Source organism: Lagenorhynchus albirostris, chromosome 16 (assembly GCF_949774975.1).
Source record: "Lagenorhynchus albirostris chromosome 16, mLagAlb1.1, whole genome shotgun sequence".
In the NCBI taxonomy this organism is placed as follows: domain Eukaryota; kingdom Metazoa; phylum Chordata; class Mammalia; order Artiodactyla; family Delphinidae; genus Lagenorhynchus; species Lagenorhynchus albirostris.
In genome coordinates, this window is record NC_083110.1 from 13,318,956 (window position 1) to 13,346,589 (window position 27,634).

At 39.2% G+C, this 27,634-nt stretch overlaps 1 protein-coding gene across 1 annotated transcript in view; it reads right to left on the reverse strand.

The window, feature by feature from the left end:
- ANK3 (ankyrin 3) overlaps positions 1 to 27,634 on the reverse strand; it is a 329,557-nt gene that overhangs the window by 20,007 nt on the left and 281,916 nt on the right. The window contains 6 exon segments of the mRNA XM_060126942.1: positions 7,441 to 7,819; positions 10,305 to 10,395; positions 13,626 to 13,769; positions 14,697 to 14,828; positions 18,355 to 18,429; positions 19,058 to 26,851. Coding sequence (XP_059982925.1) covers positions 7,441 to 7,819; positions 10,305 to 10,395; positions 13,626 to 13,769; positions 14,697 to 14,828; positions 18,355 to 18,429; positions 19,058 to 26,851 — 8,615 coding nt within the window.

Consider the following 27,634-nt stretch of genomic DNA (forward strand, 5'->3'; position numbering starts at 1 on the left):
GGGGAAACATACACGTAAACCCTTATTTTGAAAGTCAGTAAAAACGCTCAAAAGTAGAAATAAAAATATAGTTGAGGGCTTCCCTGGTGGCACAGTGGTTGAGAGTCTGCCTGCCGATGCAGGGGACACGGGTTCGTGCCCCGGTCCGGGAAGATCCCACATGCCGCGGAGCGGCTAGGCCCGTGAGCCATGGCCGCTGAGCCTGCGCGTCCGGAGCCTGTGCTCCACAACGGGAGAGGCCACAACAGTGAGAGGACCGTGTACCGCAAAAAAAAAAAAAAAAATATATATATATATATATACATAGTTGAACTATATAGTAAAAATTCAGTTATTTGAATCTAATCAAACTTCACAATGGTTTGAGTTAGTTTAAAGTTTTTACCTTTGTAATCACTGCATTTGCTAAGCAAATAATGTAAACAAGCTCATAGGGACTGGTCAATTTAAACTGCTTCCAAGCATTTGAAACCACTGTGATATTATCATATAATATAGACATAAATGAATATGCTTATAAAATTTAAAAATACGCAAGCAAATGGGAGAGTTTGTTAACTTGACTCATTTCTTAAAGGACTTGAAAATATTAAATGTAAAAATATAAAAACATAAAAAAGAATGAATCCACATGTGAAATTAAAGAGAAAAATCATAAAATTCTACTTTCACTCCATTTATTATACTAGTTGAATGGCTAAGAACACAGATTTGCCTAGACTTGTGATAATGGAATCCTGAATATATCTACTGCTTTCACTGACATTTCCTGGCCAAAGCTAGCTCTGGGAAGGATGGAATAACCACCAAATAGTTTTCTGCTCTAGGATTCTAAGTGCTAGGGGAATTACTGTGGCTGGTTCAGTCCAAGGCTGGACAGCCTCCATGAAGTAGGTCAAATTCCTAGCATTCTAGCCCCACCAAATAGTTTCCAGGAAAGATGGCTCAATGCTGCCTTCTCCTATGCCACCGGAAAAGTCTCAATGGCCAAGTGCCTAATTTAGTCCAGGAAAAGTTATTCCTTTTTAGTTTGTTCTGGACGAGACGGAATACAGTATCGTGGAAAACGCAGGTAGAAGGCACTCCTCTAGAGGACCAGGGGTTAGGTTCTGGTCTCAGAACTGTTACTGCCCAGCTGTGTGGTTTTGGGAAAATCAATTCATCTCCTATCCTTGGTTTTTGTCATCTAGGAAAAGAAGTAATTTTAGTCTCAATGACTCCTTTAGGTCCTAACACTCTCATTTTATGTGTTTTGACAGAGATGGATCCCATGTCACATTTACCGCGTAGTACTGCAGTCTCGAGCTCTTTTACATTAAAAAGGTACCAACATATGGAATAAAGAGAAAAGGCAACAGAAATGTGATCTTTTTCAACTGCCCCCAAAATCTGAACAGAAAAATATTAACCAGAAAGACTTCTACGTATGTAATTGACAAAGATTTTTTCTTACACCTATAGCTTCCAATTATAATTGTAGCTATCCTTTAGCTTTTGGTTTCTCTGTCACATACGAAAGACATTTCTCAAAGCTTGTTTAAGTGATTCCATTGTTTATACAATGCCCTCCCCACTTATGAAACCCGTTCTCTGATGATTCCACTCAGCCTCCCTAAAATTACACTGACTTCAAGAAGTGAAGATTTGAAGAGAACACAGTCTCCTCTGTTTTATGAAGCCTATAACATCAGTGTATTTCAGTCTTTTAAACTTAAGCTCTTAATAAAAATGTTAATATATATAATTATATGTTAAGCTTAAATATATAAATAACTCATTCTAACAAAATTACTTTAAAGCTAACTTGCTAATGCATGTTCTAGAATTATAGGAGACCAAAAGATATAACCCTCATTGACCTAGGGAGGGGGTTGATGCTTCTGCTGTTTTGTTTTAGTATTCCCCAGAGTAAAACTTCTCTACGCTTTCTCCCACTGCCTATGCAGGATTATGTTTATTTTCTTCTGTCATATACAGAGGAGTCAACTTCTACACTGGGCGGCTATTAGAAAGAAATGAGGTGAAGTTGATGCAACATGAGTATGTCATATGTTAAGCATAAAAAGCAAGTTACAAGACAGTATGTCTGGTGTGCTTTTTCTAGATGTTTCACTTTAGTGTCTTCAAGAAGTAATATTTTAATCATGGGACTAGCAAAGCCTGAACAGAGTTTGGCTTTAACATGTTCAGAAAAACCAAATTAAAGATTTCTTCCCCCTAATCCCAGCAAATGTGTGGGAGGTGACTGATTATGAGGACTTCATAAATAGGCCAAATGCTTGCAAATATGCTAGATAACAGTAAGTAATGTGGATTGCCCATGTGGAATTTTCAAAGTGATTCATACTTTTTTTTCATGGCCCCTATTGAGCTTAAGGTTGATTTGTGGATAATTTAGGATTTAGACAAGGACTTATTTTCTTCCCTGATGTTTCCAGAGTCTTAGAAAAACTATACTAGAGCAGATTTGGCAGATTTTCTTCTCTTCTTTCATCTGATCTACAAGAAAAGTACAAGCAGCAGGATTAAGAAGTTTTGGATACCTAAGCCAACTTCCCTACCTCTCTGGTTTGGTGTCCTGACACTTTGGAAATGGGTGATAAGTTTGATAAATGGTTTTCAATAGATATTTCCTTTCCTTTCTTTCTCTTCAGAACTGCCAACCAAGGAGCCTCAAGTTATTTGGACCACATTCAAAGGACTGTGTATTGAAAATGGCTTCCTAGTTCTCTGCACTCAATTATTCCAACATCAAGAAAGATCTCTCTAAAGGCAGAGTAATGGAGACAAGCAGCAGACTGCAAGAAGCAGTCCGTAGGACCTCCCATACGTCAGGTCGGTGCTTCAAAAGGCCTTTGTGGGGGAAATCAGGATTTATTCATAGTATTCAACTGTGCTGTAACAGGGGAGAATTACATTTTTCACTTCCAGTAAGAGTTGCTTCCTCTAGTTAAAAATACAGCCTTAGAAAAAACCAGCCTGATTTTTTGTATGTCAGTCAAGTTAAAAACCTATTTCAGAAGTTTTTGCTTGGTTTGCATTATGTCATATACATCCATGCCAGGCTATAACACTGAATTCTTAGTCATTGATTGATAATGAAAAACTGGTTTTCACTTAAAAACTGTTAAGGCTGAGAAGGGAGCCTTTTAATTCTTTCACTCTCTTTCGTCTTTATCTTACCTCATACTTCATTACAGCCTCTGGGGTTTCAGTTGAACATTTCATTGGATATGAACTATTCTCTCACCAAGGTAGAATCTTTGTTCACACATAGAACACTTCTCCAAGGAAAGCAGTATACAAATGCCAAGAATTCTCGGGTAAAATTACAACTGCCACATGTCAAACACAGGCCTAGACAGAATACTCACTACCATGCAACGTGAGTTTTTCCTTTAGGTGGTTGTTTTTATAAGTTTTCAAATGTGCAAAGAAACATACAGAGCCATTTAGTTACCAAGCATGCTGAATCTTCCAAACCACAAGGAAGGTTCTAATAATACAGCGTTGCCCCATACTGATCTGGCTTCGGGATACCTTTATAATCAAACGCCGGCGAATAACTCGGGTAGTGACTCTCCGTTCTTCCTCTGAGCTTGAATCACTCTCACTGCCTTTCAAGTCCTGAGTAAATGCATTTTTAGTAGAATTTTACCATCACATTTAAAATAAAAGACATTCTGAGAAGGGAAGTCAAGAAAGAATTTTTTACTTGCTGGTTCCCCGCACTTAAGGAAAATCATGATGTATATTTGCGGAAATCTTAAAAAAAATTTAAGTGGAAGAAAGTTTTGAGCAGAATTCTAAATGAAATTACTCTGTATTTATATGTATATATGTGTATATAAATATATATAAATTATACATAAATAATATATATAATTACCTTGATCTTTACCTGTATATGTATATGCATATATATACTTATGTGTATATATAAATGCAATGCATATGTAAATGCATAAGTATATATATGCAGGTAAAGATCAAGACAATAAAATTGTAAATTATTAAAAATAACAATGGTGGAGACTTTGGCATCAGAAACTACATACATGCTACTAATTATTAGTTTGGGGAAATAATATAGATTTAAAGCTAGTTTAAAAATAAATATTATACATTTGACATGAATGTATAACCTTACAGTTACAGGCCATCTTTCACTTGATCTACAGAAAGAGGCACAGTATTTCTGACTTATATGATATTTTGGTCAGATTTGACAACTTTATCAAAAGCTATTTTGAACTTTATGAAAAGTATACAGTTTATATCAGCATAATTTGCCAGGAGATTTTTATCAGCATAATTCATACCTAATACATAATTGGAACTCAGTAGGAGTTTATTCAAATGAGGAATGTAGAAGATTTGAAAGCCTGAGGTCTTATTTTAAAGAATTGATATGAAATTAGAATAGAAACAACATTGCACAGACAAGAATATAGTACAGGTAAGAATACAGTAATTACACAAAGTATTACTTTTCAGGAAATAAGGGTAGGAATAAGGAAAAACTACCAAGTGATAAACAGTTCATAAGTCAAAGGGAAAATTATCTTCAGCTTCTACTTAAATATCATGGTCAAGAGTATACACTGAATAATTTTATTTCTAAATTTTAGTGGTGGAGTTCTGAAAACAATTCTAGTATTTTATTTTCTAAGTGTACTAGTTACCCCAAATCTGACAGTCCCAGAGATAGAAACTGTAGTTAATATCCATTGGAAAAATCAATGGCAGAATTGGTAAAAATAGGAAAAAAAAAGGTAAAATTGTTACAGGAGGTGTAAGTGTTAGCAAAAATTATTAATGAAATGTTAGTCAAATAGATAATAAAGTAGGCCATTCTTCACCAAAGGTAAACTTACCAAATATTTTTAAATGTTATAGTAATATCAACCTTAACTTTGTAGGAAATTTCATCTGAACAAAATGCCTTACTGAATAATATGGTATCAAAAGGAAATAGTTTTCAAGTTTCTTACTCCTTGCAAAGATACTGGCTACTAAATTCCCCATTACTTTAAAATTTTTTTAGAAAAGGACCATAAATTCAGGACACTTAGAATGACCTAAATATTGTGAAAGGAGGCCCTACAATGGCTCAGAAAAGCAGAAAAAAGTAAGACGAATTCAGATTGCAAAAGAACTACTAATCAGCATTTAGCAATTAATAGATTAGATGAGGCAGAAGAGAAAATTCAATCTGAATTATCCATACCCAGAATCTTAGACTGGGGAAAGTTTTTCACTTGAAACATTTCAAAGCAGAAGAACATATGTTAATGCAAACACTGACAACAAACCTAGATGTCAATTATAATCCTATCAAGAATCATCTGAGACCAGCCCCTCACATAAAGAAAAAGTGGCCATTTGGCTAATGTTTGTTTCCATTTTCTCCATGGAGTCTCGCCAGTCTTAAGGTGAAGGGTAGAGAGAAGATGGTAGCAGAATCTCGACCAGGATTCCTTTTAGAGAATTCTCTTTGCAATGGCACAGAGGGTAACTAGGAGACCAAATGGAATTTTCTCAGTACTTCTTGCCATGGGTTGCGGCATGTAAAGAGGTGGAAAGCAGCAGGATTTTTACCTTGTAACAGCAGGCAGTCATCCGTTTAAGAGCTGCACCCGGACTTTTGACCTGATTTTTCAGGGGACAAAAAGGGGGCTGTTTTCTGAGATCATACATCCGACGACCTAGTTGATTACTATTGTACTATGGTCTAGCCACAAAAAATACATCCTGGACATCTTCGAATTTCTTGTGAGGTCAGACTTTTATATTCCAGAAGCTTTAACTTCACTATGAATTGCTATGCTCCTGAAGCCTTTATGCATTTGAGTAGGACCAGTGACCAATGCGAAAGGCACAAACTCATTTATAAGAAATCTCGAAAACATTTTCTAACAACTAATTATTTTCCATTACTGATGAATTCAGCTGCATTTCCATTCAGGGTTAAGACTTTCTTTTTCAAATCCTCTTTATGCCTCCTCCAAGCTTCCCCAATGGGCAATATGTAGGCACATGTATGCCGTCGAAATGCTTACTTACATATTTCAGAACTTCCCTATCGATTTTTAATAGGTTTTTGCACAATACATTTTCATAGTTAAAACATCACTATGTTACTGCTCCTCCCTATATTTTGCAGGCTCATTTTAAAAGGGAACATTCCACCCAAAGTCATATTGCTTAAACATGCTAGGAGTTAACTAAAAGGCAGAAAGCAATACTCAAAACAGACTTGTCGGGAAGGAAATGAAAGAGAGTCCTGAGGATTTTATTTCCTCTCACTTTCCCTCCTAACAAGCAGGAAAGTGATCCAAAAAATAGCCTGCAGGAGGGAAAAGGAAAGGATATGATTAGTTAATAAGCTGATGATTAGCTCCTGAGGGATTAGGAGTTTACTAAATTTTCCTAAACCTCAAATTAGTCACGGGCTCATTATTTTACAAAAGATTTGTTTCTTTTTTTTTTCTACCCAAAACACTGTAGAAGAGCTTAAGTAAACTAGATGCTTTAGGGAAAACTTCAAGTACTACTATTCCAAAGATGTATAACTCTCAGTCTATTTCTACTGCATAGTTCATGAAAAGACACAAAAATTGAGAGAGCAAAAAGCAGTCAAAAATATAGGAAACAGAACTGATCTTAATTTTCTTATATCCATCTATGAATCATAATTTCAATTAAAAATTTTTTAATATCTAAAAATGTTTACCCTCAAAGAATAATGAAATCTATTAGATGGTAGCACAAAAACATATAAGTACAAAACAAGCAAATAATTATATGACAGTAAGGTTTTTTAAATTATTAAAAACAAATATTAAGATAATTATCAACTTAGATATAAAAATAATTAAAATGATACTTTTAATGTTGCATTTCTAAATGCCGTCAACCAACAGTAGTATACCCACCTCATTTTAGGCTTGGGAACTGTGTTTCTTCAATTTTTAAAACACCCTTTCAGGCAACAGACCTTATAGGATAGAACTCTTAGATGGGTCAATGCTAGTGACTCTTTAAATTGTGCAAAGGAACCAGAAAGGGTCAGGATAATTATCCTCCATCCTCAAGAAAGAAGACTAGGTTGGGAGTGAGGAAACCTAAATCCCAGACCAAATTAAAACTGGACCTTAAGCTACTTACTTAACATCGCTGTATTCTTTTCCCTCCTGAAAAACGGCTAAGAAGATGTTTATTCCTTTTTTCTACCCAATGAAAGAAGGGATGACAAATAGCATATATTTTACTCATTACTTTCTTTACCCCCATTATTAGTATTACAATTTTCAATCACACATTGATAATCTGGAAGTAGTAACGAACACTGGGCCCAGTGCTACAAGATTATAAAAGAATCGAAGCGTCAGTACTTTCAGCTTAAATGACAGCACAGTGGAAAACTAGATGACGTACCTTTTGCTCAGACCCATTGGATCCCTCTTCCTCATGGAGGTTAAGCCTTGGCTTGCCATCTGCAGGAGTAGTCCTACTCATCTTTTTCATACTGACAGGCACACAGGGTTTAGGCTCTTCTATGACAAACTTGCTGGTTTCTTCTAGAGCTTTCTGATATGCCGCTAGTGATGATGCTGGTTCATCAACACGACCAGAACCTTGTATTTTTGGTTTCAGAGTTTCCTTTGTACTCTGTTTCCCTATATCATTTTGGGATTCTGAAAAGTAAGATTTTGTCTTTGCTTCTGGAGTGACTTCTGCATGGCTTCCATTTGCTTCAAATTTTCCAGGTTCCCCTTTGAGATACGAGGTAATGGAATCTCTACACTGGTCAGGGCTGCAATAGAGAAGATGTGGAAATTTATAATGGTAACATATGGCTGCAAATGGGCTTCAGAAGCTCTAAATTTTCAACAGCCGTGTTTTTAACTACTTTTAAAGACATACAGTAGAAACGCATGAAAAACCTGGTCATCAGATTTCAAACTGTGAGGGCCTGTTATGGGTGTGGGTGTGGGTGTGGGGTGAGGAGATGATACACAGGCTCCAGGCATCCTCTTCACTCCAGCTCCCAAACTAGCTGGCTGGCTATGCTGTCACTGTTTTTCTTTTGTTTTGTTTAATTGTACTGATACAGTTCCTTGGATTCTGTATCTTTTAAAAAGTAATCCTGAGAGGTTCATGGACATACCCAGAGTTCCAGACCCACCAATCTAAAAGAGGAGGAGATCTCAAAATGCTTTTCTAGTGCCAGTGAAAAAACTGATGACAAAGAACAAAATGAATTCCTGTGATGAGAGCTCTGGCATCCTCAAGAACCCTACGTTCCAGTCTTTGGATGTGTTTCCAATCGTGAATCCTACCGTCATGCTTTTCCCACCGTGGAAGAACCGTGAGAACCTTCCTTGGGTTCTCATCTTTCTCCACTCCTGCCCTCTGCTGACTCTCTCTGGTGATAAGGGTATGGATGCTCACCTGCTGCTTCTACTACCTGTGAGGACTGTTTTCCCTTTGACTCTTAAAAATCTTTCTCTTCCATTACTTTCTTTTAAATTGGTCTCTAATTTTTACTAGTTTCAATATAGACTTTTACTTTATTTTATAGTTTGTATATTGGGTTTTTTTTGTATATTGTTTTTATTAGCACCTTTGCTTATTACCTGTAGAATTCCGAAGGCAATGAAACTAGTGCAATGTTTTCTATGTACAATATATGTACTATGTATATGTATGTGCGTATCCTTATAAATCAAATTTTGATTAAACACCTTTATCAAAAAATATTAATAGCACATCCTATTCCAGATGTTTAAGGACAAACAGTCCCAGCATACTGTGAAGACCCTGTACGATAACTATAACTCCTAGCTATATCTAATTTCCTGTTATGCAACTATAAATTATGCGATTCTATCTGAACCTAGACATCAAAATTAGTACTATTTCTTGTCTCCATACTCTATTCTGTAGGCTGAACATAGAATTCACTGATGCTCCCATTCTTCAAAGGGAGTTTTGTGAACTCTTTGCAAATGTTGTCACCTCCCTCTTTGGGAATTTTCATTGAGCAAGAAGCTTATCAGCAATATGAAAATATTAAACATGGTTATAAAATAAGTTGTATGAAAAGAACTGAGGTTTATCACTAGTTACCACTGAAGTAAAATATATTTTATGTGTGCATAACTAAAATAATGCCAGCTATCACTGAGATACTGTTTGTACCAGTCATTGGGTAGGCATGCTACAGGCTTTCTTTTTCAATCTATAAACCTGTTTGAAGAAAGTAGTAGTATTCTTATTTTTAAAGCCAATTACAGTGGCATCCTTAGAGCTTAGAAATTAATCAAGTCGAAAAGTGCAAACCTAATGGTGGTGGGGTTTGAACCAGTGTCTCAAGGACACTAGCTCTTACCCTCCTAGAGGAAGATCACTGTAAAAAGAACCAGATTCATGATTAGGGAATTATTTTGGTTATAAACAAATTTCTATCATGCCCATATTATTTGGGGGTAAAGAATTACATATGCCATATTGCAAATTATATAAAATATTCATGTAGAAAAAAGGAAGGATATATAAAGTGTTAGTTGTTTTTCTTAGTATGATAAGGATAGATGACTTTTTTGCTTCTCTGCATTTTTCTGTGACATTTAAAAACACGTATGTAAAAGAAATTCACCAAAATTTTAGTGGTGGTTATTGCTAGATGATGGCATTGTATTGATTTTTTAAATCTGTATTTTAAAACTTTGTATAATAAGCACATTTATGTTTGAAGTCAGGAAATAATAGAAATGCTTATATTTCTAAACGACAGAATTATATTTATTACATTATTTTAAATGAGCATTAATTTCTGGCTATGTGAAAAGAATACTACTACAGGTAATAAAGTAGAAAAGAGTAACCTTCTAAAGTAAAGAAAATGTATTAATCTTTAGCATGTGTATAACTTTTTGCATTTTACTTCAGCTAATTATCAGTAGTTTTAAGAATTATATTTGAGTTTAATGTAACTTTCCCTCTCCAGATTAGCAGAATGAACTAACCTTTAAAGCATGTATTATCCTGAAATTGGAATGGTAATTTAGAAAAACAGTAATTGCTAAAAAGCATATATTTAAAACAAACTAGTGGAATTCCCTGGCAGTCCAGTGGTTAGGACTCCATGCTTTCACTGCCAAGGGCCCAGGTTCGATCCCTGGTCTGGGAACTAAGATCCCACAAGCTGTGTGGCGCAGCCAAAAAATAAAGAAAGAAAACAAACTATTAACATGTAACCTGCATTTCACGTTCCTTTTTCTGACCCAGAGCCATACCTGTCATCCAGTCGATCTAGTAACCCACCAGTTATTCTTCGAGCTTGAGCAGGGGACTCTAGGTTTCCACTTGATGTCTCATTCTGCCAACCTGTAATTGAAGACATTTCCAGTTCTGCTTGCTGAACACGTTTAAGAATAGCCTGTACTTTTTCTTCTGTCATCTCCTCAGACTCTACTCCTTCTTCAAGTTGAATATCCTCAAATAGAGATTTGAGTTTTTCTTCCGTCATCTCCTCATCAGGACCAGATTTTCCTTTCTCTTGCTGCTCAGGGCTCACTCCTACTTTTCTAGTCTGTTCCAATGGCTCTGCTCGTTTAACATCTTTTGGGACCCCAGCCATCCTTCCGAGGTATTGAGGATACTCACTCAGACATACATTCTCCAACTGGCTCTCATGTACATCCACTGCTTCAGGTATTTCTGTCAAAGGCATTGAGTCTTCAAGTCTGCTCTCTTCCAAGGACGTGTCTTCTGCAGTTACGACTGGAGGTCCGTCTGCTGAATGCTCTACGTTTCCCTGGGAAGGCACTACCCCATCACTCAGTCTACTGGGGGTTCTAAGGGGAGATTCTATGCTAGAGAGATCACTAAAATAATCATCTTGCTGGAAAGGGGTGGGTGGTGTGTACTGCAACCCTGTGGGAGTTTCCAGTTCCACTTGAAGGGGAGGATAACCTATGGAAGACAGTACATTTGGACTGACTGGAATGAATTAGAGCACATCAAACAAAAACACATGGAATGACTTAAATTATATTAGGTATGAAAATGTGTGATGAATTACAGAATAATGTTGATAAATTTATTGGTGTAGTTCAAGTATATGTAATACAATGAAATAAAAGACTAGTGCAAACTACAATAAAATAGAATACTAGTTAATTAAGATATAAATTGTTTATCGATTTTGGTAATTTTAATACAGTAACTTAAATACACAAGTTTGATCCAATATAAAGTTAGCTGTCATTACGTAAGATACATTTATTGCGTGGCCAAATTAATATCTTTCTACTTTTAGCATGCAAAATCCACACTGTGGTGGACTGAATACAGCAAGCCACAAGAAACCAATTTTTATAATTAATTACTTATAACTTATTTTAAGAACCGTACATAAGAGTGATGCTACCCAACTCTTAATTCTTAACTTATTTCACATGAAATTTACAGCAAAGAAAAATGAATTTAATCTTTGGAAAGAAATGACCATTAGATTTTAGAGCAGTAGTACTGGGAAAAAAATCTAAAAAGATGTTAGGAAAACGATTTAAAAAGCAGATAAAGTAGAAAAGACTCCATGTAAACTCTTCAGGTGTCATAATGTGACAGAGATGAAAGGGTTGTGTACGCATGAAAGTCTTGGTGAACTTGGTGGTAGGGGTCCACTCAGAAGCATGAATCAAATAAAGAGAAAAAAGAAATGATACACAACAGAGACAGGAGGAAGGCCATTCACAGAGAGCTCTCTGAATAGTCATGACAGTGCTATGAGACAGCAGAAGTTTACTAACCAGCCTACACAAAGGGGAAGGAGGGAGAAATTGCCTCGTTTTAAACTTTGCTGCGTGGACTAAGGGAGTTATTTTTCTCCTTCAGCAGAGAGAAAAGTCAACAATGGTCTGGTCATGGTGAGGAAAGGAAGTTTCACAAAAGTTCAACGAAGAGGAGAGACCGGAACAAAAAGGCAACCAGGCACACTTTCTGACTTATTGGTCTAAAAAACTAAAGCCTAATTTTTCCATCAGTCCAAGATAAATACCAACTTAGCTTTGGTTGTAAATTCAAATTACTATAGGTACGTGAACATTTTTCTGTTATGGTCACCCATAAACCAGAATGTTGAAAATTTGTCTAAGACTACATGAGGTTTATAACCTGCACAAGTAAAATTTACTTCATAAACATAAATTTCCCTAAGAATTTTAAAAATAGAGAATATAAAATATTAAGATGTAGCAACAAAAAGCCCTTGTGGATTTATTTAATGATACTCTGATTTTAAAATGTTAAATGAAACTTTCAGTTCCATTGAATACTTCCATTCCTTTCTGATCATCTTGTTTGTTAAAACTACTTTTCTTAAAAAAGCTTCCCAGTAAAGAATATTAAAATATTCTATAAACTTGGCAAAAACCCAAAATTTGATATAATAGTGGTCTGTCTTTATCTTGTGCACAGAGAGTTTGGTCATCAATATATGGCCTCACATATAAGACAGGGCCTTGAAGAGAGCATTTTTCCAGGTTCTGTGATATTTATAAGCTTAAAAAGAAACTACTTTTGACATTATTACCCACATGTTTATGTTATGGGGATAACAAGGTACACTTTAAATTTTCTGTTGACTTTAGTAAGCAGAAGCTTTCTAAGAATTTGAGATGTTTTGTCACATATGCAGAATTATAAGTTATTGATTATTGGTGGTCTAACTTTGCTGTTTAAAAATAGAAAAAAAATCACCATATTTAAAAAAAATTGAAATAGTAGAAAAATATCCCTAGCTCCTCTTCTTGCCTCCGTAGCATCAACATTTTTGTACTCAAAATTCATTATAGGAATAAATTTCCGTTTATGAACATCTTGAAAAACATAGTAAGATATTTGTCATACTTTTCTTAATACTTTGTTGAAAAAAGCCCCAATTTACATAATGAAGGAAAAATGACACCATTATCATATAAATTAAGCTAATGTAAAAGAGGAATTATTATATTAGTGACATCTATGCTCATTGAATTAGAAATTATGCTACCTTTTATATACGATGGGTCAAGTAGTGTTTTTCCAAACAAAAAAATGGCAGCATATGAAGTTAAAATAATGCTAAATAACGAAAACACCTGTTTGAGTGATACATTCGTCTCTTTCAGTACATGCTTAAATACTTGTTCTCAAAACAGTAATTAACCATTTTACTTAACAATTTGTATAATAGCCCACAATTTGGTTTTACCTAAATAGGAATAAAAGAGTTCCCTAGTTTTTTAGGTTAATATAGAAATGACAAAAGCAACATATTCTCTAGATATTAAATTTTCTTCCATTTGGTCATATAAAACATTTGAGATACCAACTCTTTCAGTTAACTTATGCCTTTATATACTTCATTATCTGTATTTTATATAACAGAGACATTTATCAAGTTTGTTCTATCAGGGTGTTTGTTGGCAGACTCTGGCAGAGAATATGCCGTGAAAATGAGAAATTAAGTCAAGCAAATCATAATTTAGTTGGTTTTACGTGACTGCCTTGTCCTACTGCACTTTCAAATTTTATCAAATGATTAAGTAAATATGAACACTAAATTCAGTTACCATCCACAGGGTCATGGAAAACACTGTTCTCATCTGCAAAACTTCTGGTGCCTGAAATATTTCCATAATCAAATATTGGTCCTTCTAGCAGAGTCACTATATCTATTCGATTAATTTTTGTCAAGACCGCAGTTAAGGCATCAGCTGAAAGAGGAGGGAAAAAAAAAGGTTGAAAACCCAATTAAATGATGTTCTTCTAAGTCATCACAATACCCACACAAAGGCATTGGCTCTCTTGACCCTCCTAGCGTCTTAGTCCCGCCTCACTGCACCTCTGCAACATTCACTACCCAGAGGGCTCAGAAAGCTCGCTGCTCCAGGGAAGATACGTTAGGGTCTTAAGAATCATTTTGTGAAGCCGTGTGTGATGACAGCCACATTCGTTCCGTCTCTGTAAGGCGCAGAGCAGATAGGCCTCAAGACAGCGAGACTCCCGTTAGTTATAAGGGGATCTAATAAACACATTCCTCTCCTGTTAGACTGTCAAAATATATATATATATATGTCACCCTTATATTTGATGCTTAGCATTAATGACTTACTAAGGTCAGGCCGACCCAGGCAAACCCCCAGTAACTGATTCCACATCGTTATGGGTTGGCATTTGTCACAGTATAGCACCACTCCCCTACCACCACCTAAACCACACAAAACCCAGGAGTACTGGGGAGTGCTCTGCCATCACAGACCAGGCTGGATAAAATGGTTTGATCTTATCCTTTTCTCTATTATCTCCCTGCACATCCATTTCTGGCCATAGCAGTAACTTCACATTGTTTCCCACTACCGCCCCATGACTGAACAGCTAGAATTATATTTTCATTTTTGATGGTCACAGAGAAAAATGCAAAAAATGCAAATATAGACAAAATGCCCAAAAGCCCCTACTACTTGCTTCCTAAAAAGCTTCCTAAAGACAGAAGTTTAGAATATTAGCACAAAATTAAACAAGTATAACTTCAAAAGGCTTGCCATTACTTTATGATCACTGTGATTTTATTAACAGTAGGCTTATCTGAAATATTAGACATATGCAATTTTGCAAGTTAAAGTAATATAATTTCAGCATACTTGTAGCATTTTTTCCGTCTCTGGTAACCCATTTTTTTAATAACATGAAGCTTTGAGAAATTAAAGAATTTGGATTTTCCACACGTATTTGATTGATTTCATCCACTGAAAAATTCAGTTCCCTTGCCAGTTCTGTAGAAAAGAAAAGGAGTTACTAAGATTTCATATTGTAATTTTATCACATATATTTCATAAAAGTAATGCTCAACTGCCCCCCCCCATAAAAGGGAAAGGATTTTATAGTAAAACCCAGGTACAGCCTTGGGCATTAATCTTTATATACTTGATTTCACAGGAAAATACTGATAATATACAAGCTGTGACTTATCTCTCCTAAAATAATTCCTTGGTTATAATCAGATTCCCTTTGGAGATTATTTTATAAAGATTCTTGCTCTGTTCAAAGAGGATGTTGCTAGGTTCTTTTAACTCAGCCAAATTATTGTCTGCAATTTGAGCAAACTTCATACAAGATAGGTAGGGATATACAATTCTACAATTCATAAACATGGCACAAGAGGAGCCGGTAGAGTTTTCTCTCGGCAACCTCCATGAAGTAGATCTTTTACTCACATAATACTCTATTCTATATGCCTTCAAGTTTCATCAGAGCCACTTGGGAGGTTAAATGATGACTCCAAGCCAGATCATTGTCTATGAGATGCTGTCACTTGTGTAAAAAATAAAAGGGAGATAAGCTTTCTGTCCAGCTAAGTGTTATATAACCACACACTCAATCTTGTAAATGCAGAGTGTGTCTTTGGAAGGATACATATGATATGCGTAGTTGCCTTGGGAGAGTTAAACTTGGGAGTCAAAGGTGAGAAGGAGACTTACTTTTCACTGTATATTTTTTGTACATTTAAAAAAGATGTGTCAGGTGTTTATTACCTTAAATGATTATAAAAAGTAAGAAATGGGAAAAAAATCCATGGAAAAGGAATTGGACGATTCTATCCTGCTTAAGTACCATTTCCAGCAGTTTGGCAAAATGTATTCAGAGGCTCAAAAAAGTCTGTATCCTTTGACCAACTGATTTCACTCCTAGAAATCTATGGTGACAGTACACAGGGTTGTACACAATTATTTACATACATGAATGCTCACTGTAGGCTTGTACTACTGAAAAATTGAAAACAAAGCATGTGTTGAACAAAAGGAGAGAAGTTAATTAATGTAATGCAGTGGCTGGCAAAGTGATCACAGCCCACAGTTAGAAATACATTGTATATCATGATGCTTATATAAATGAAACCACATCTTTATGGAGCAAAACAACCTTACTATATGTCATAGACATTTTCTTTTCCCTTTAAAAACAAAAACAAAGCATGAATTGATTTCATGACTCACTAGTGCATTGTGACCAACAGCAAAACACCATTGTAAAGTATGGCTATTGGATGTTATTTGTCCATTAAAACCAAGATCAGAAAGTAAATAAAAAAGCAGAAAATTACATTGTGTATATAACATTTTAAAAGCTTTTTATTTAAAAAAAAAAAACCAAAGTACATTAAGTTGCTTGTTAACAGCGGTTCTGAGGGATGGATTTAAATTTTGTTTTTCTAAATGCTAATTTTCCTAATAATCTTCATTGAGCATATAGTAATTCGAATTAGAAAAGTTAATTTTTTTTAAGTGCCTTATCTCTTTGTGTTTTAAGGGCAGTAATCCTTCCTGCCCTCGTGACCAAACCATATCCTTTGTCTAGAGACTCAGTGAAGAGCAAAGACACATTGTCACTAAGAATTTTACAGTTTTATGACTTTGTCTCGCTATTCTTTTTTTTTTTCCGGTACGCGGGCCTCTCACTGTTGTGGCCGCTCCCATTGCGGAGCACAGGCTCCGGACGCGCAGGCTCAGCGGCCATGGCTCACGGGCCCAGCCGCTCCGTGGCATGTGGGAACCTCCCTGACAGGGGCACGAACCCGTGTTCCCTGCATCGGCAGGAGGACTCTCAACCACTGCGCCACCAGGGAAGCCCTCTCGCTATTCTTATGTCACATATTCTCCAAGAGTTTACTCTGACAAACTAAGGACTGGTTTTGCTTAAAGAAAATAATCCAATAGTTATGGGTAAATAATACACAAAATCAACATTAGCTCCAGGATATTTTCAGATTACAGTGTCCACTGTTAAAATATAATACTATTATTAATTTTATGTGCAGAAATACTTATACATAATGAATTACTGTTAACTCTCAACAGTCTGCAAAGGATTACTCAGACCCACTGTTTCTTAAGAGCTCCACTAGGCCGGGTCAGTAGCAGTGTGCCTGAGGGCAGGGCTGGGCGGAAGGAGAGAGGAGGCCTTAATACGGAGGGTGGGGAAGGCCTGGGATTCAGGGCATTCGAAGGAAATAAATGTAAATGACCTTTTGTGCCATGATCTAGTTTCATGTTGTCCATTTTGATAGCCTAGATAATTGTTTCCCTGAGTAGAGAATGTATGTCGCTGATAGTATGCAAGATGACTTTAAATAGGACAATAATTAACATTTATTTATATTTAACTGTTGTTTTTTGGCTGTGCATTAAAAAAAATACACTCAACCTATAAAACTTAAAATTTCTCTGATTCATGTGAAGTAGGATTTGGGGGGCCCAGTTAACATCAAAACTACAAAGCAGGGGCTTCCCTGGTGGCGCAGTGGTTGAGAGTTCGCCTGCCAATGCAGGGGATACGGGTTCGTGCCCCGGTCCGGGGGGATCCCACATGCCGCGGAGTGGCTAGGCCTGTGAGCCATGGCCGCTGAGCCTGCACGTCCGGAGACTGTGCTCCACAACGGGAGAGGGAGGCCACAACAGTGAGAGGCCCGCGTTCCGCAAAAAAACCCCAAAAAAACTACAAAGCAGTATTGTCCAGTTGACACAGAGCCTTATCTTCATCTTTAATGAAGTGAAATCAAGCCCCAAATTCCTCTTCTACACCCTGATTATAAAAAGTATCATTCATTTCACAGAGCTCCACTATTTTTGTAAATTGAATAGATTCATTCACCTGTATCCTATTTTTTCAATTTTAATTCAAAATTTAAGCTTAACTCTCATCCTTTGTTTTCTTGTTTATATAGTTATTGAACATGATCCTTGTTTTCCATTATCAAAATGACGTAAGATTTCCTTTTAAATAAATCTTTGAGCGTAAAAGTGAGCCCGCTTAAAAGTATCAGCTCAATAAGCATGCAAATAATACGTGTATATCGTAAAAATTGTGACAGTGACTCATGAATGGTTAAGATTTGTGAAACCTAGGCATGGATTAGTTGGACTATTGCCTAAGAGAGCTGATCTAAGGGCATAAACCATAGCTAAAATTTTTGGATTATTTGAAAACCATAGGCCCTAGCTACGTTTTCCTATATGCCACAAAATAAATTTGCTATTAGGTAAAAGGTTATCCCATATTACCAGAAATGGCATTGTGAAGAAAGTGCTTAAATTTAAGGTAAAATAAGATTTAAATGTCTATTCTTTAGGGTATGTGCCTAGAAAAGTTTTGAAAAACACAGTATACTGTAATTAACTCTGGGTAGATAGAATTACAAGTGATAAAAATGTTTTTTACTCATTGCTTTTTGTTTTTAATAATAAACTGCTTGTGAAAAAGACAAATTAAGAAACTGTTTCATTCAGGTGTATACACACTTACCTGTCCAACTAAGTCCCAGGTGGTCGGCTACTATTGCCATCCTGATATCTGTCCGTTCACATGGACTCTGTGGACCTACGATTTACAATTTCTTAATTAAAATAATCATCAAGAAAGACACGATACTGGAAAATTGCTTTTAGCAGTATTCAGATTTTACAGAGAGACTACTGCTAACACTGTACACTTAAATGTGTCCTAATCACCTACATGAACACTGCTCTTTTCACATGACTCACTTGATTTTCACCTGCATCAGGCCAAATGTCAGACTACATGGATGCTCAATGTAATGGAATTCAACATGCTGACAAGCTAGCTACTTTAAGTAGTTACAGAAGTGTCGTGTTGGTGAAAACACCACGATGGCATTTCAACATCTGTGCTTTTACTTTGACAGAACCATATCCATTAGCACACTGAAAAAAAAAAAAAAGTTGCTCATCTTGAATGACACCGATATCTTCAGCATGCTTCCCTAGCTGTCTACAGTGTCGTTGGGTTAAGAGGAAGAAAGAAGAGTATATAGACAGCACGTACAGATGACAATGACAGAATGAGAAACTACGGTTAAGTCACTCCACAGGCAATCACAACAGTTCATGCACTAGGGTCTACGAGTTGGAAAGTGTTTACAAACTATGCTCGTTCTCCAGGATGTGAGCAAAGAGTGCTCGAGAGACCTGACTGCCTTCATTCTCACCAGTCCTCCTACTGCTCCATTTCTCACTGCCGGCCTTTTCACTCTTTGATTTTAAAGGTGCTGCCTCTGTTTTCTTATCTCTAGCAGACTTCGCTGTAACCGAAGGCTGGCCACCCCGGGAAGGCTCGGACAACGACGTGTTTCTCGAGGTACTGTCTTCCTCATCGGACAACTCGGACTGCATCTTTTTGTCTTCTTCCGAGAGGCGGTCCACAAGCTTTAAGGTCTCACCACTAATTCCCTTAAAATATTCAATGGAGTGTTTACATACTTCCTTAAGCTGACTTTTCCTAACTTTAACTGTGGTGGTGGTGGTGGTGGTGGTGACGGTGGTGACACAGGTGGATCTTACCTTTACTGGCAACTTGGATGGAAGCTGTTTGGCCTTGCCTCTGTCTGGCTGCCCCTGCTTTTGTGTAGCACACGGTTTTCTAACTGAACCTGTGTTTTCCCTGTGTGTATTCTTCACTGGAATTCTGGACTTTACATCTACACGTGAAGAAGCAGTAAGGGTTTTGGTTTTCTCAGATTGACTAACCTGCTTCATTTTACTCACATGAATGTTTGGCATATGATCTGGTGGGAAGAGATCTTTTGGTGAAGTGGCCTTTATGGGAAGTTTGGATTTTCGCCTAATCCCTATTGATTCCTTTGTCTTTTGCTGCTCTCCGAGAACTTTCTGTTTCTCTCTCACACAGTGTCCTTGCAGTACCCCTGTCCTTTTTCCTGATGAGCTTTTCACTGGGTTAGCTCTCTCTGTGGTACAAGTGGGTGCAGAATGTTCTGTCAGAACTACGTGACTTGTAATGTTATCTGTCTGTATAGTGGAAGAATCCAAATTGTTGTTGTTATTAAAGTTATCTTTTTGAAAATCATGTTTTTCTTGGGGCCTAACGCCCATGTGGCTATCGGCTGTATTTGAAATCACTGTTACAGGTTCATTCTCTAATCCCTGACCACTGGTCATCACAGCTTCTATCTTATCTGTCACTTCTCCAGGGCCTTCTTTCTTCAAGGTCATGGTGGACGCAGAAATTCCCATCTTTATAGGCGTGCGCAACTTGGGGTCAAGTTTAGAGGTGTTAGTGGCCGCTGCTGCTGCTTTCTCCTGGGAGCCGCTACCGGATGTGCCTTCCTGACACTCTCCGCTGGTCGGGATGCTGGGGTTAGGTTCCACTGTAGGTGCCTCTACATTTCCCTCTAGATTGGTTTCTACAGTGGTGTCCCCTGCCTGTGGCTGTGGTATGGCAGTGACTGTACTTTTATCCCCTTCCCCCGGGTCCCCTGACTTCCCTTCAGAAGTATGCTCACCAATCTGGAAAAATTGGAGCCTCTCTTCCACAAAATCCCTCTTGCTCATGTCAATTGCACCACTGCGAGTCATCTCAAACATTTTTCCTTCATGAAATGGGAAGGGGTTAGGCTCACTAGTAGGGGTACTTTCGTCAGTTGGCGTTCGGGCTGGCGTTGTATCAGGGGTGGTGGCTGGAGAGCGGTCTTCCACAGCCAGACCAAATGGCTTAGTTTCGTCTTCCCGTGATTTACTGTCATAAACGTCATCATCCCCTCGGTTATTAGACCAGGGGTCAAAATCTAGACCTTTGGTAGCTACTGTCTTAAAAGGAGTGGCAAATTCTTCATCTACTTTGTAACTGAAATAAGTATCAGGAAACACTGATCTGTCAGGATGTCTGCCTTCTAGTGTGAAAAACTGGGCCCCCGACTTCTGATCAGTCTTAGCGGGAGTCTTTTCAGATGAAGGGCTTTTGGAAGGTGGCTTCTCTTCATCTGGCCCCACCCTTCCCTCCTCCTCCTGGATAACTTCCAACTTGCTTTGGCTAAAGGAGCGATCAGCTGGCTTCAGAATGCCCTCCGTGTTCCAGACATCTTTCTTCAGCTCCAGGGTTTGACTTGGGAATTTAGAATCACTCTCTGTCAAGCCGTCATCTTCATCTTGCAGGTCGTAGCCGTCCAGAGAGTCGATCTCTGTGGCATCTGTATCGTGAGAAAACTCTGCCGTGGTGGCAATGGAACACTCTGTGATGGACTGGTCGTTGTTCCCATTCTGGGCCGTTTCATTCTGAGGTGAATCAAGGCCAAGGCCAAATTCAGTATCTTTTCCAGATCCATTCATTTCTGATTCTTTCTGGGTGGAAGCCTTTTCAGCGGAGGCTTTGGATTTTGTCACTTCTTTTTGTTCGTCGTCGACCTCCTTTAACTTGAAGGTGTATTTTTTGACCGGGACTGGTTGATAAAGGGATTCGTCATCGCTGGAGTCACTGATGTCCGCCCCAGGAGGAACTGGGGAAGGCGGCTGCACCCTGATGACCGGTTCCGCCAGCCGGTACTTGTCATGCTCGTCTTGCAGACTGACTTCAGTCATGTCAGCCTCTCTTTCAGGGAGGTAAGGATGTTTCCTATCGGACTCCATCTGGTCTGCATCCAGCGGTGGAGGCGGGGGAAATTCAATGTAGGCAACCCTGTTAGCTCTGAGCCTTTGGTTAGAGTCTGTGCTCACACTGCTAGGCGCGTGGCGCCCGACTGCTGCCGGCTCCTCCACTGCAGTCTGCTGTAAGGAGGCTGACCTGGCCTGTCCCTCCTCCTCAGATTCCTCCGAAACCTCGGGAATTGGGCTGGGTTTGCCTGGTATATAAGCTATAAGCGAGTCGGGTGTCTTAGATGTAAATTCATAACTCACTTCCTCTGAACTGGGCGTCTCTGGGGTTAAAGGGCTTTTCCCAGAGCTGTCTAGAAAGGACACTTGCTCTAGAGTATCATCTTCGGGACTAGCCTGGGGAGAAGGGGGTTGCTTTTGCTGTCTAGTTGTATAAAAGGTCCCCCTGGTCTCTTGTACCGTCTTACATTCCTGACTTATGATTTTTTTTACACCTCCTTGTTGTATCTCCTTTTCATACTGCTTCCCCACCTGTACAAAACTGACATAAACAGGTAAAGTTTTTATCTCTTTCCCTCCCTCCGTCTGGGCCAGTGGTGCAACTTTTTCCAATCCATCAATGGGACTGTGGTCGAGTACATCACTAGAGGGCGATTCCTTTCCTGGGCTAAACTCTAGAGAATCAGGAGACTTGGTCGGGGAGAGCTCGGTTTCATTGAGAGGCGGGCATAAGCCTACGTAACTCTGACGTTTGGAAACTTTGCTGATTTCTGAATAGGTAACTTTTTCATCTTCTGTAGCATTAAAGTGCTGTGTCTCAGCTGTCTCTTTACTCATACTTGAGTGGGATAACTTTTGTGATAGTTCATGTTTTGGAAATGTCGACTGCTTGCAAAAACCATCGGGAATGTCAGAAGACGGCGTCCTCCTTTCCTCCGCAGCCCTGACTGGGATGTGCGACACTGCCGAGCTCTCACTTCTCCTGGAAGGTTGGTCAAGAGATCCACCTGGATGTTCCCCGTCTTTAACACCGTATTCCCTGTATAAGACTTTTTTGGAGGGAGATTTTACAGTCATTTCCTTAATTTCTGAGAGAGAGCCGTTTGTTAACAATTTGTGTTCTCTCTCAGTCACAGACAGAAATTCATCCCTCTGATCAACAGTTTTACTCTCAGGGTGACCAACGTGATTCTCTCTTACATCATGAACAAGTACATGCGAAAGTTTCTCTTTCTGCGACTTATTGTTAGTGGCTCCAGGACTTTCCCACGTTCTAAAGACCTTTTTGTCCCATGGTCCCTTGGTTGCTAATTCTGCGGTTACGTGACATGCCAAGTCCTTAGGCTGTTGCTCAGAAAAATAGTCAGGCATTGCTTTACTTGAGATTTCAGTTCTCTGTTTTTTCACATCATCAGAGCCCAAATCATTTACAACCGTTTCATGGCTCTGAACATGCTCATCTTTAGCTCTGAATACCGTAAGATCTTTTTGCATAGGGACACTATCATCCAAAGGGTCTGTGGCCTTCTGCTGTTTCTCTCTAGCGAACACTTGGTAGACAGGTAGCTTGCTCTCCTGGATTTTTTTAACTGGGATTCTGGATTGGCCATCCGGCTTTGTGTCTTCTTGAGAAACGTCCTTACTTTTGGCCTGCGCGCCTTGTTCAAATTTTAATCTAATGGAACTGAGTTTCGATTGTTTGAGCTGAAACCCAGACTGGGGCCCTTCTGATTCTTTGCTCTGTGAACGACTTCCTTTGGCTTCCTCTGTGGACTTGCTATCCTCAGTCTGTTGGGAAGGAACCACCTCCGGGCTGCTGGGCAGACTGACTGCGTCCTTCTCGTCGGCTCTGGGGAAGCCTTGTCTGTCACAGCCACGCTGCCTCGCCTTGACCCACTCGTCACTGTTGGCCAGCAGTTCTGTCAGCAGTGCTTTCTCAGGGCTGCTACCGGTAGAGCTTTGAGATGAGTATTCTTTGCCATTCCTAGGGTGTGGCTTTTTCTCTGGGGACTGCAGTTCATCATTGAGCTTTTCGGTTCTGTCACGAAAAAACTGTGACACTTCAGTCAGTTTTTCTTCAGCTTCCTTCACGGTCCTGTCCACCCTATCTTCGTATATCAACTTCTCTCTACCTCTGTCTAATCTGTCCTCAGCAAAGCGCATCCACATGGCATGTTTTGGACTACTAACATCGCCAGAATAGTGCAACACTGTCACTTTATCAAAATGCTCATCCTTAGACACTTTACCTACACCATTTTCAGACACATCTTTATAGATTTTGGAGAGAATTTCTTTTTTGGGGGCAGTGACTACTTTTTCTCTGGCCCGCTTATCAGACCCCTGTAACTCTGAGCTAGGGGGTCCCGCATGGTCTGTAACTGATTCCTCGGTATCAGAATGAGACACATCTAGCTTTTCTGACAGAAGCATTTTCTCAGCAAACCTGTAAGATTCCCCTCTTAGTTCTGACAACTCATCGTCATGGTATTCTATTGAGTGCTGACTCCAAAGCTTCAGTGTTTTATAAGAGTCATCAGATATGAGCTGAGCAGAACTAGGGCGACTATCTTCTTCTTGGGACACGGGAGTGTTTACTCTGGAAGACTCCAGATAAGAAGGCAACGACTCTTCAGCAGTGAGTTCTTCTTCTTCTTGCTGACCCTGTTCCTCTGAACAAGGAAAAGCATCGTGTTTTTCTGGCAGAAAATCTTTTAGGTTAATATCTCCCCGGGATAAGTCTTTCTGATATACATACATTTCCTTTTCGGGATGCTTTTTTGTTTCTCTAATAATGACTTCAGTGGGCTCAGCTTGGTTACCTTTTTCGATGTGGACTTCTATTATACGCTCCAGTTTGGGTTTCATTTGGTTGTCCTTCTCTGCGTGCTGGGCTGAGGTTTCAGCAGCAGACTTGTGAACGTCTGGGGACACTGCCGACTTATGTTCAAACAGACCTGCCAGCTCTTTGGAAGGGTCTCGCCCGGACTGAAAGGCCTTCATGATGTCGTGGACTGACATGGTTTCTTCAATTCTCTCAGAGGCGCCTTCACTGCCTGGTGGAGAATGATAAACCATTCTGGTGGTCGTGGTTATGTGAGTCTCTTCTTTAACACGCATGCCTTTGCCCAGAACGTGACTGTGGTCGTCTTCTTCGCTACTGGTTTTCATTTGAAACGCTTTGACTTTTTCTTTAATACTAGAAGCGGTGGGCTTTGGTTCCAGCTCCATAAACGTAGGTGACGGTTTGGGTGACATGGGCTCCTCTGGTTGGGACGGGGGAGCCTCTCCAGCTGAGGGCTCATAGCTCCTGATAACATGAACCACTTCAGTTCTCGTTTCTGTAATGACCGGAGGGATGGGGACTTCCTGAAAAAGTGGTTTGGGACCAGTGCTTTCAGCGCTTTGTGGGGCTGAAGGTGTTTTCTCACTTCTTGTTTCAAAGCCACTGTCAGACAAGGGACTTTTATCTTGGTCATGTTGAGAAAAGTCATCTGGAGACTCTAAAATAGTATCTGTTCCAAAGAAGGAATCGGCCATCTTACATAACTCCTTCTCGGAGGTGGAAGACCTCATGGAGGCTGGAGGCATTTTGAGTTTGTGTTCCTGCAGGGCGATTGCTGGTTTTAAAATTCGTTTCTGTCTCTCTTCACCATCCTTCTTGGCATCCTCAAACTTGTACTTGAAGTTCGTCAGTGAACTACTCCCGATATCATTTGTTAGGTAATCGATAACTTGGGTCAAGTTATAATCCTTGTCGGAGGCAGCCTTTGCCTTAACTTGCGCTCTCTCTGGCGGAGATGGAGAATGGCTCGCAGCAGCCTGTTGTCTTGCCTCTCTTATTTCTTCTGAACTGAATTCTGTCCAGTCGTCTTCGGGAGAATGTCCGTTGTCACTCTTTGGTGATTTGGGTGGTCCCTTGTTATCCACACAGACATCCTTTTTAAGGATTTCACTAACTTTCACTAAGTCTTCCTTCACTTTCTCGACAATTTTGAAAGGTTCTTCGTCGTCGATTCTCCCTTCTTTGGGGAGCTCAGGTTGGAATGGCTTCTCCTCAGGCACGTCTGTTTGGAGTATTGCAGTCATCCGCATTAGGTCCTCCTTCATTTCAGCCACGTCTTTTAGTATCTCCTGACTGGAAGACAGAGAAGATGGCGTAGACAGCTTGAGGGCAGATGGTGCAAGGAACAAAGATGACTTAACTGGAGATGAAGTTCGATTGAAATGGGGCTGAGGAAGTGTCTCCGTAGTCAATGTTTTAATGGGCGACAGCAAGGCTGCTGCTGATTTTGTAAGTGAATTAGAGTCTGGAAGTTTCTTTAATGCTGGTTCCGGCAAAACATTGACTACAGAGTATACTGGCACTGTTATTACTGATGAAGTTACAGATGAGGTAGTTGCAGATATCGACGACCCGAGGGATGTATAGAGTGCACTTGCGGAAGGAGTTCTTAGAGACTGAAAAGCTGATGGTGCTGGAGAAACATATGACCTGAGTGGGGAAAACGGCATTGCTGTGGTGGTCGGGAACACTTTCTCAACTGCGTCAGTGGCTCCATTAACCACAGAGCTCACAGAGTGTGTAGCTGTAGCAAGTTTTTCCTGTAACGTGGCAGTGGCTTTGCATCCGTTAATTAGAGTTGAAGATGATGGGTATTTCAGAGGCGAAATAGATCCGTTGACTAATGCTACCTCTGCGTGTCCAGGCATCTGTTTCACGGGTGATGAGAGAGAAGAGGCCATCGTAACTTTAGCTGATGAAATGATATCAGCTGTTGATTTAGCTGGAGACACCACTGACATTAAAGGTGAAGATATTAGCGGTGCTGTGGATGTGATAATTGACTTAAATGGCAGACTCGAGGAATACATATTAATGTTTGATTTGGGGGAAGCAGGGGGTGTCATGGTAATGGACGACCTCTCCAAAAGAGATCCTGCTGTAGTCACCGGGGACGTTCGAGAGGAAAACGTAGAATTGGATGCCAGCCCCTTTAAAGGCGAGGCCTCCGTGACTGTGGGAGCTCTAACCAGGGTACCAGAGGAAACTTGGATATTGTATGGAGACTGTGACACCACTGTTTTTATTGGCGAAGAAATTGTCCGAAAGGATCTAATTGGAGATGCCACATCACTAATGGATTTAACCGAAGATGTAGTTGATGCGCCTAACGTGGATTTGATTGGAGAAGGAGTCGAAACAGACCATATTGATTTTAATGGAGAAGCTGATGGCGTATTAGAGGAGGAACTTGATAAGGAAGTGAAGCCTGACGTGGCCGGCCCGGGCACTGTCATCGGAGCTGCTGTGCAGGACTGGTATGCTCTTGCAGAAAAGAATGGCTTGTATGAGTAAGTGGTGGGGAGGGATCTCGTTGGTCCTGCGCTCCGTTCAACTGTTTCTTAAATTTTAAAATGAAATCAAACACAAAAATCAACAAAAATGGTTGAGAAACAGAGAGACCAGAGAAAAAAATTGGTCAGTAAACTTTGAAATATTACAAAAGCAAGTACAATTGTTTGCATGATTTAGAATGGAAGAGGCAAAAGGAACAATTAAGAGGAAAAAAAAATTGCTACAGACATAACTAATCCAAAGTTAAAAACAAAACTAAGTAAAACACAGAGCAGTGTGAAATGAAAAGACAGAAAAAGCACGTTGCAACCAAATAGGCCAACAGTGAAAAAATACAAAGAAAACAAAAAACACAAGGAAACGATGATGAGAAAAATAACCACAATGGAAAAACTATTCCCTTACTTCCTATTGACTTTCTTATGTGCTGGTTTTGAAATATCAGTAGCCGTTCTGTTTTGCCCGTATAGGTACATGTTTGTTTCGTGCAACCATATAACTCTCATTTTAGTAAGTTCTAATGTTCCATCTCCTTGGACCTCTCGGTGATACAGATTGCACCTACTTAGAACCACATCAATGTGCGTAGCTATACATGAAATGTCTAAAACTCTTATTTTAGAAAACCACTCAAGCCTATTTCATGCAGGATCCAAAATAACTTTTAAGTGACAGGCAACTGATGTGCAAACTGTGAAGCCACTGGATTTTAAATCTGTATCTTCCATGCACAACTCGGTTATGCTTCACACCCGTAAAAAGCCAATAAGAGCAAGAAGTTTTCTGAGTCAGAATTTTAAAAGAAAAAAAAAACAACAAAAGG